Source organism: Anopheles marshallii, chromosome 2 (assembly GCF_943734725.1).
Source record: "Anopheles marshallii chromosome 2, idAnoMarsDA_429_01, whole genome shotgun sequence".
NCBI classification, from domain to species: domain Eukaryota; kingdom Metazoa; phylum Arthropoda; class Insecta; order Diptera; family Culicidae; genus Anopheles; species Anopheles marshallii.
Genome location: NC_071326.1, coordinates 43,473,339 through 43,484,015, shown reverse-complemented (window position 1 = coordinate 43,484,015; position 10,677 = coordinate 43,473,339). Strand labels below are relative to the sequence as shown.

General features: G+C 44.1%; 1 protein-coding gene across 1 annotated transcript; it reads right to left on the bottom strand.

Annotated features, from left to right (window-relative positions):
• Positions 1-4,169: 4,169 nt before the first annotated feature.
• LOC128719637 (hypoxia up-regulated protein 1) lies at positions 4,170-7,162 on the bottom strand. The gene is made up of 2 exons (XM_053813265.1): positions 6,804-7,162; positions 4,170-6,729 (listed from the first exon to the last, which is right to left on the bottom strand). Exons 1-2 carry the CDS (start codon positions 7,160-7,162, stop codon positions 4,170-4,172), a joined length of 2,919 nt encoding a protein of 972 aa, XP_053669240.1.
• Between the last annotated feature and the right edge of the window lie 3,515 nt (positions 7,163-10,677).

Below are 10,677 nucleotides of genomic sequence, written 5' to 3'. Positions count from 1 at the left end.
CTATTTCATGTTCCCTAATAAACAGCCCAAGCAGCAACCCGTAAAATAACGACCGGGCACATAAATAATCGTACACAAACATTCCGCAAAGCTACAACATATTTAAATCAATTTACCGAGCAATAGAGCCGAAAACCATACGCTTCACACTCCTTAACAATTGCCATAACGCCATAAGGCAGTGCCGCATAAAACTTCACATCTCATCACGTTTCTGAAGCGAATTAAAACCATTACGCAGTGATTTCTGCCCAAACCATGAACAACAGTTCCGTTATCAACTGGGGGGGAGGGTGAGGGACATCATCTAAAAAGCGATGACTTCGGCAAAGAATTCTGCAGTGCTGTGCGGGCAAGCAGAAGAAGATGTCATCCATTAATCAACGGCCGACGACGACGACAACGGTGACGCACTTCATGCGCTGGTGTAATGGTAAAAGTTTAACGATGAATTATGTCAAAATAGACCACCCGGCCACTACCTCCAGTCCCGTTCAGGATGCACTACCGATTCCCACGGGCACAGGGATTTCCAAACCAGAAGGAACGCACAGTACGCGGGTCGGCAGCGCAAGGACGGCTTCCCCCTTGTCATCATCCACAGTGTTTGATGAGGCCAATGGTACCGGTTCCATTTCACACTTCCGCATACTTGCACAACGACCCACGGCTGGGGGGCGGGCCGAGAGAGATCAAAATAGTTTGACGCGTCGCTTTTAATCTGCTTTCATCTTTGCACGTTTGGCTGGAATTTGTGAGGCTTGCAGTTTTTCATCCACCAACCAGGCACAAAAGTGGACGAGCAAAAAAAAAAAGTATTCCCTTCCGCTAAGCTATCACTGACGCTCAGTGGCCGGGGGACGAAGGTTTGGCGCAGAGAGAGAGAGAGAGATAGAGAGATTCCTCAAATGGTCGAACATTGCGAGCATACGCGCACATCGTATGGTGCAACTTTAAGACTTGGAAGAGTAGAGGAAGAAAAGTCAATTTAAAAGTGTTACGTATGGATAGATATGGATATGGCGGTGGAAAAAGTTTCCCTCCTTGTAAATGCTTTGCTGACTGTGGGTTTTAAGGAAATTGACACACAAAGGAGATTGCAGATGAACCCTGAAATATAAGAATAAAATAAGATTATTCTCCTCCGGCTGTGGCGCTGTTCCAACAAGATAGGACCGAATCAAAATCCCATCCGGGCCATTCCCCTGCAGCAAGGATTGACTATCCGACTTCGATCTAACCTTTGCCAGGTCAAGCTCCATTTAACCCAGCCACCGATCGATGCATCGTATCGTCCAAGAGTCATGCCCATAGAAGACTATCGGACGTATCAAAGTACGATATAAGCTACATTTCGTGTCTTCTGGATCGTAGGAGTTTGAGCTCCTCTACTACCGCAAGATCATCGCCGTCAACTGATACTTTCCTCTCTAGGCAGACCCTATCACGGTCATAACCTCCGACAAACAGGTACTTTGTCTTCGTCACATTGATCCTCCATCCAATCCACGACGCTTCACCTTTCCAAAAGTCTAAATGCCAAAATGTCTGTCCGATGATGTCGAAGTCGATCCGCGAAGCCAAGGAATTGAAATAAACGGGTGATAATCGTGCCCCGGCTATCGAAGCCAATGCCCGGCTGATGCCACCTTCCAGAGCTATGTTAGTTAGCAATCAGGAATTCCCAGCGCCCTAAAATAGGCAAATAAATTAGGTACTTGATGAGAAGTCCACCAGATACGGCTTGCGATGAAATGTTGGACATCAAAAGAACTATCTTGAAAGGAGGTAAGCATGGCGGTTTGCTCCGTTGTAGCATTTCTTAAAGAAGGACATACAACATTATTGTCGATTTTCCAGAATTCCTTATCAGGTTCACAGTGGTATCAAGCACATGAGAATGAACGATAGTTTAGGTAAATCAAAATATCCTGCATCTCTTTCCTTCTTTCCTTTTCATGTTAGGTTGGTAAGATTCTTGAGAAACAGATCTTTATCTATCGTCTGACACCGACAGAACATTCTTGCAAGAGGGTAGCACTAGTTCGTCAGTATCCAGTATCCATCATTTGGCACTCGAAGGATTGTACCAAAAGTAATGAGCCTCTTTGTCACACAAATGCCTTTATTCCAGCTCGCGTCAGTCGGCTCAGAGCTTTAAGATCCTTAAAGGAATGAGCCCTATTTTGCATGAAAGAGTTCATTGGAAGCGGTATAGCAGGCTCTGAGCTTTTAAAATTATACGAAAGAACTTTCCGCGACACTCTGCTTTGAGCATTCAGCAAGGCGCAATGGAGGCGCCCGGTAGTGATCGTCTACTTGTTCCATGGCGGTTCGGCATGGTTCGACAGCCGCCACGAGTTATCAAACTTCAAAATTCAAATGCGTTGTAAATTCTAATATATTAATGTACCTATGCAAAACTTTTCAAAGCCAATTAATATAATGCGGTTGGATATTAAAAAAAAATCACCTTGTTGCAGTTGTACTAAGCCGCCATACTCTTGTATCATTATATATTATTACACTTTTAAAGTATATCCACCACAATTGTGCACGTTTTTATATACTTAAGTAAGTACTGTAATGAATGGTTACTCGAGAATAGTGCATGAAAATTAGTACATTGGAGCACCGATTATCCGTGCTCATCGGGAGTCGAAGGTTGCCGGATAACTGGATAACACGGAAAATAGGGGCATCTCCTTTTTATGATACCTATAATATATAATAAATTAGCCTATTTCAGTATGTAATACAATTTTCAGTGCAGGCGTTTTTTTTTTTTTACAAAAGAAACTGTTAAATTTATCTTATAAAATTTGTTCTTTCCGGAACTGTCATTTCGAGCATTTTCGATTGTCAGATACCCGGTTAAATGGCACCCGGATAATCGGCGCTCCATTGTACTTAATCTCGGTTCGATGAAACGGTTCGTCTTGGCACCGCGATCGACGGCGAGGGAGTATCAAATGACGTGCAGGATTATTTCTTGCCTCTTGCACAACACACCAACACTTTTATTTATCAGTGCATGCTAATAATGACCCCACTCAATTGCGTTTTGCGAGTAAGAAACAGCTAAACGAATTACTAAACCGATGGATATCGATATTTGTTGTCTTTTTTTAAGGATGATGTTAATGGATGGATGTTAAATTCAAAAAATTCTAATAACCGCATCGAAAAGGCAGAACGTCTCTCTTCATTTGTGATGAAAATAACAATGCATTTGGATGGTTTGACTCAGAGTGAGTGCGTAATAATTAAAGAGTGATCACTTTTCAGAATTATAACTTATACTCCCAACTACCAGATATACAAAACTCAAAATGCACCCAAAACATTATGTAGTTCCAGCATAATTTCTTTCCATAACACAATATAACCAAACTCAGCCAAACGTACGATCCTTAAGTTCGCTATACTTTATCACCATTTTTTCAGCTAACGATCGATATTCAACGCTACCATCCCACAGCCGTGCAGCGTTACTTAGAGTAAATGTCGATTGTGTATGTTATCCGTTCTCCTACGTCGTCCCGCCTGTCGCATAGTGGGTTTTGCTGTCTGGACTGTACTCACACACTTACCAAAAAAGAAAAAACATCCTGCTGCGCCATCACTGTCGAATGTATTGCCTACAAGCCTTCAAAACGGCGTTTGATTCAGTTCATGCAATTTTAGTTAATGCTCACCGTGAAAAAAAAAACGAGTACATCGTGGCCATTTCCTCGATCTTGGTGCGCACATAGTTTATCTATTTTGTTCCCTACATTCTGTCTCGCCGCCTATATAGCATCTACAAGGACTATTACCAAAAACTCAGGACAAGGACTATTACCAGGATCAGGACAGCAGTCTCATCCTTCTCATCATCAATCGTAAGCAAACCAAGGAATGATCATCACACGGGAAGGTGGCCGGTACAGATGGGTGATTATTTGTTGAGCAGCTTGCTACTCGCTACGCTTTGTTGGACAATTTTCGCTAATGGGTGAAAATAAATACGGGGTTGCCTGGTTCTATTAATCTTGGTCAAGTGGCAATATGGAACGTGGAAGGTGAGTTAAAAGATGTTTCAACAAATTAAATACCAATGTGTCGGTGAATTAGACCACGTGCTTCGAATTGTGCTAAACCTAGGCTACCCTTTCCTCCAGTTGCCTTTACAGTTCCGTATGATCACCACCTTCTTCTCCCTCGTGCTCCTTTCGCGTTGCAGTCGGTTCAATATCCTCTACCGTTGCTCCACCGTCTTCCGAGCCGCCCGACTCTGTTGCATCCTTTTCTGGCGTTTGTTCCAGTACCGGCTCGTCTGATTTTTCCTCACCGGATGTTTCTTCCTTCTCACCTTCCTTGGCCGTTTTCTCCGGCTTTGGTGGAGGTGTTGGTTTCACCTTCGGGCGCCATAGTTTCAACTTGTTCACCAAATACTTCACCTCACGGTCCAGCATTCCCATACGATCGGTAATGTCCTTCACCGTCAGCCGTACCGCCACATTGCGGGCAAGCTTCTCCTGCTCGGCCACCTCCGTATCACGCCACTCGATCGTGCTGCGGATCGCCTTCTCAAGCGTTTCAATCTCCACCGCCGTGAACACATCCTTTTCCGGGTTGCTATCCTTCGTCAGGTTGCGAGCATTGCGCAAGAACCCTTCGGAACCGTTAATCATCTGTTTCAGTGCGTTCAGTGCTTGGGGTCGCTCCTGATGCTCCCAGTGCCTTGCGTACACCTCGTTCGCCACCGTACGCAACTCCTCCAGCTTCTTCTCGTACGTGTCCGCATCGGCATCGGAACCGTCCTCGTACAGCCACTCGGAAATCTCACCGCAACGTTTCCGGATGGAAGCAATCTCGTCCTCCGTAGCACATGATGCATACTCCTCCTCGTCCATCTTGACCTGCGCATCGATCACGAAGCTTTCCAGCGCATTCAGTGCCGTCTCGCGACGTTTCTTCGCATTGTCCACCTCATCCAGCGCCGCCATACGTTTCGCGGACGCATCGAACAGATCGCCCTCGAGCGGTACCACGTACGTTAGCTCTACCTTGGACGGTATCGTCTCCTTCAGCGTTACAATCTTTGGTTTTACGGTCGCATTTTTCGCATCCGCATCTGCTTCGTCGGTCTTTTTCTCCGACTCTCCGCCCGTGGAACCTTCCTTTTTAGCATCCTTCGATGCGTCAGCCTCTTTGTCCTTCGCTGGCCGTTTGTCCTGCTCCTCTGAATCTTTGCCATCCTTCGCATCCTTTCCATCGGTCGTTTCATCTTCTTCCTTTTCCGCTCCACCTTCCGTTACCTTTTCTGCCGGCTTATCAGTGGAATCACCCGAAAACAGTTTGCTGATCGTGTTGCCAATTTTCTGGAATGTGCTCTCGTCCTCATCCTCCTCCCTGGTGACCGTTTTCTCCAGCACCAGCTCGACATTGGCCAGCGAGAATATGCCGGAATCGTCTAGCATAAAGTGTGCCTTAATACCCTTCGATTCCACATTCTCTACCACGTTCGTTTTGAGCTTCTTGGCTACCTCGCTCAGTTTAACGCGTGCCAAATCGACCGAACCGAGCGTTCCGGTTTCGCCTCTCAGTACCGAGTCCAGTTCCGCGTACTGCACGGTAAACTCGAAATCATCGGTATGCTTGTTGAACGTGATTACCTTCTTCTGTGGGTACGAATTCATCGAACCGAACAGTGTTCGGCGTACCTGTCGCGTAGCGCCACTTTCACCTTCGCGATCGAATACCACCTGAATCGGAAACAGAACCGCATCCTTCGTGATGAACTTCTTCACCTTGAAGCCGGTAGCTAGATCGGCCGCCCGGTAGACGGCACCCATGCACGCTGCCTCGTCCGCGTTCAGGTTCTTTGCCAACTCCTGCCCAATGTGCGACCGCAATATGTCCTGCACTTTCGGGACACGTGTATTGCCGCCGAACAGTACCACCTGATTGATTACATCCAGCGCTAAACCGGAGGCAGCGAGTGCCTTATCCAACGGCGCAGTTACTCGGTCGTACAAATCTTTGCACAATCCTTCTAACTGTTCGCGAGACACTAGCAATCGGAAATCTTGCTCGTCCAGCAAACCTTCAATCTGGGCGTAGTGTTCCGTGTTGGCACTGAGCACATTCTTTAGCCGGCCCGCCTCCTTGAACAGCTTTGCCATGGCACGCGGATTGGTAAACACGTCCGTTTTGGTTTTGCCCAGCTTGTTAAACTCCTGGCCAAGGTAATCGCGAAGGCGCACTTGCATCTCCAACCCACCGAGCGTCCGATCGAACCCAACACCAAGCACTTGTACGACTGGATGAGTTTCCCGTGTAGCTTTGTCCTTTGCCAGCTGATAGCTCACCACCGCAGCGGACGTTTTGTACGCTCCCATATCGTAAAACAGGAAGTACTGTGCCGTTTCGTTGATTTCCTTTCTCCGGAAGATGCCATAATTGAGCGCAACGGCCGTGTAATCGTTGATGAGCTGTAGCACCTTCAGGTTCGCTAACCGTGCAGCGGAAACCAGTGCCGTACGTTCGGCCTGCCCGTAAAATCCGGGCACAATCAGTACACACTCGGTAATGGGCTGGCCGGTAGAATCTTCTGCGTAGGTTTTTGCAACCTGCAGAAGCTGTGCGATCAGTTCCTCGATCGTGTACCGTTCTTCACCCACACGGAAAACGACCGTCCGTCGTACGGGATCCTCCACGATTTCGTAATATGGGAAACGTTTACTGCAACGAGAAAATTAATGTTAGAATCGTACACACAAAACCAAGCCATGCTACTGCTTATTCACTTTACTCACCGGTACAAGTCCACCATCGGATTATCGATCGTTTTGCCGATCAAATCCACCAAATAGCCAAAGCTGTTGGAGGGGAACCGAACGCCCAGTGTCTGTGCGTCCTCGCCAAACACGCGGTCCCCGTTGCGGAATGCGATGGTTGTCGGTGTTTTCCGCTTCGATTCCTTGTTGAGCGCAATCTCCATCGGAACGCCCGGTGAAACGACACCCACCTTCATCCATTCGCTGCCCAGATCCACCGACATTACGGCGGCACTGTTGGCAACGGTCACAAATAAGGCCACCACCGACAGTGTGACAAGCAGCACCATTCGGCCCGTATGGCCACCCGTTGTACACATCCGGTGACGTGTACCCATGTCTAGCAAATTCCGCTACGAAGGCGCTAACAAAAACACAACGCAAAACATGAATTAAACTATGCAACACACACCACACAAAGCTGAATCGTTTGATCGCCTAGTTACCTTTACGTTTCTAACAGCCGTTATTCTAGGGCCAATCGCCTTCAATCCAGGCCAACACCGCGTTTGAAATAAATTCCCGACTTTGCTTGGCACGGCCGTTTTGTTCCGTGTACGTTCAAACAATCAGGTGCTGAAAATTGATCGCCAGACCGTGTGGTGAGGTGCTTGCTCAAGTGCGTTGACGATGGCGTGGACTTACCGCGGAGTGGCACGTACAAATTTGGACTAAGCTTTCCCACACCGGTGTCCGTACCAGATCTGCACACACAAAAAAAAACCTATTCACCGTTCGATTTCACTGACGTGGTCGAACATTGACGTGATTGCAAAGTTGTTGTTTACGTTGTCAGCACGAATTTCACCAGGGAAAATCGTCATGAAAATTAATCGTAAAGAGCATTCTAATGCGCCATAATGAATAAATATTGCACGGAAAGCTTGTAAAACTCTTCTTGCGTTAACAAAAATGTCGATAAATGCATTTAATTTATAAATCCTTATTGCCAACACCGAATGGCAGCTGTCAAAGTTGATAATATTTTAACCATGCAGTCAAAAGCCCATAGTTCATAATAAACGCACGTTTTTGCAGAGCTTCAACAATCAGTAAATCTGCAGTACAAGTAAGGAAACTACAAATCGAGAGATAACATGAATTGATTTTATATGTTTTATAGATTCAGCTACATTAATGAGCTCAATTTTATGAAAACTTAATGTTATTCCGTGTTAGTGACACCCATTAGCCTGTAGTTGAGAAAGAAATCATCAACTTCGACCTATTCATTTTAATTCACCATTTTATCTGCCCTCAGCTGCGTTTGGCAGAAAAAAACACAATCACAATTAGGTAAAATCTTGATTAAAATAAAAAATATGATGAAATTTTGAATTTTTAATCTAGACCAGTTCGAAAACACATATTTTCGCCCCGGAACAAATTTCGCCCTACAACGAAGATTTGACAGCAAAGAACTGACAGCATCGTAAAACCGGTTTGAATTGACAGTTCCGATGCTGTCTGTGAAAAGAATTGATCAACCAAAAAAACCAAAAAACTTTTTTAGTAGTTTTCGGCTAAGTGTTTAACGAATTGATAATAAAAAAATGATCTCTATACTTAGGTACGTATTGTGATTATCCACACGATCAACTAAACGAAACATTTTAAATTAAATTCCTTGATGAACAAAACTATTGTTATCGTCTACATATAAAACTAATTTTGCCGGATAGTCAGTCCTTGCTATTGGGGAACGGTTCGGATGAGATTTTGTACCGGTACCGTCGCGTAGGATTGGCGAAGCTAACCAATATACCACCGGATACAAACAATATTGTTTAGAACATAGAATCAGAAGTACCAATTGCAGAGCGATGAAAAAAAACTTATACAGTTTACAATCCTATCATATGAATGTTTTAAAGACGTTTCTTTAGACATACAACAAACAGATCAGCGAGCATCAATAGAAGAACAATTTAACTACAAACTTCCAGTACGTGCATATTGATACAATATTTTAAACAATCTCTAGAAAAAGTTTCTCTCTTAAATTATCATAAAAGTATTAAGTGAAATACGAAAATTGTTTTGCCATTTCGATTATAAGTTATAAATAGCTTTATTTTAATAATCACTTTCGCTAAATGTCATCCATCTTCGAGCATCACCCATATACATCATTGAACCACCGTCTTGAATGCGTCCACTTACCAGCCGAGACTATTTTTAGCACGCCATCTCTCCCCTCTCCCAAACTTTCAATCGCGCAATCGGCAGGCCAAAAATAGACCCTTCCAACACCCGTCGTCCATCGCTCGAAACCATCCCTACCACTACTCTACCGTGACCTTTGACGTGCTCCAGAGACAGGAAAGTAAATTGGCCACCGATAAGGACTTTTCCGTCTACCCGCAAAACTCCTACGCAATACGATCGGAACATTCCAGGGGCGGACGAACGCGGAAGGATATCTGTGACCGAAGGCAAAGCCATCATATTTGGCCAAAAATAACTCTGGAGTAAGCATGACGCGACCGAACGAACCGGTGGTTTACTGAATTTCATCCCACCCTTACCCAAAAAATACCCCGCAAAAAGCTCTCCCTTTTTAATCACCCTTTATGCCGCAGTGTCATTGGCACGTCATGCCTACTGCGATTTGCGCCATCATTAGGCCCGTGTTAGGTAAACAATTTTGCGTGTAGTTCTTTTTTTAAACGATCATAAACCAGCGTAAATTAACACGGGAACTAGTAAACACTTTTGAAGAGTTGGATTATGTTTGTGGGAGTTGGTAATATAGCAGTAGATCTGTAACAATCTCACAACCACTGAAGTAAAACATACAAATTAATACGTTTAATATGACAGCAGGAAGTGTACTGGCCAAAATGGCTGGTCCGGTAGTTATAGTGTTCAATCCGTTTGTACTTTTACAGCTTTTACTTTACTGTTTTTACCCCATTTTCTTTCTCTTTTGCACCCACCCACCCAATTGGAAATGATAACTACACGTTTTTATATGTTTTTTTTTTTCTCTATTTCATTATAATAATAAGTCAAAGGAGTTTATACACTTTGTGGATGAATGCTCTACTTCCGAAGAAAGGAAAAAAAACACAGAGGAAAACAATCGTTCCTACAAGTTAAATACAAACGTCTGACGCTTGCGGTGTTTAGAGAAGCAAGGAAGGAAAGCTTTGTTTTTGTTTTTCTCTTAAAAGGGTGATTTGCCTCCTAAATCAGTTTTACTTCCATCTCCTACGCATTCGATTGGTTTTTTGCCTGTTCTTATCTAGCTTTCCTCCACCTGCATCTGTCTGCCACCCGTACGTAACGCGCACTAATTGTCGCTCCAATAATCCACCGTCCATTGTCTTAATAATTCTTTGTTCATGTTTTTGTTATACTTTTTAATTATCTTTTTCATGTGATTTTTTTATTGTTTTTTTTTTTCAATTTTTCATTTTTTTTCTCTTTCTCTCATTTAATATACATTTGTTTTACCGGCTGCACAATGTTCTGCATACTTTGCTACTTAGTATTAGTACATTTGTCCTGCCGTTTGGTATATTAATAGTGTTTTTTTATGTTTGCTTCTTTATTAACCGTTCATGCGGTCCGATGCATTGCATTGGTTTTGCGGGTGTTTGGGGCTTATGGAAACAGTTTGCGCACAAAATCGTGCTACTTTTCCCACGCGGACTTTACACCATTTAATGTTGGTGTATGGTGGTCATAGTCCTTTCCTCGTTAAAACTCGCTATCATTCGCTCGTTTCTTTTCCTACTGTCTCTTATTTCTTCCATTAGCTTTGTTTTTTTCTTCGCACATTCCTCTTTCTCTTTCTTTATGTTGTATGTGGTTAAGAGTCACTTTTTTTTTGTTTGTTTCTGCTTGC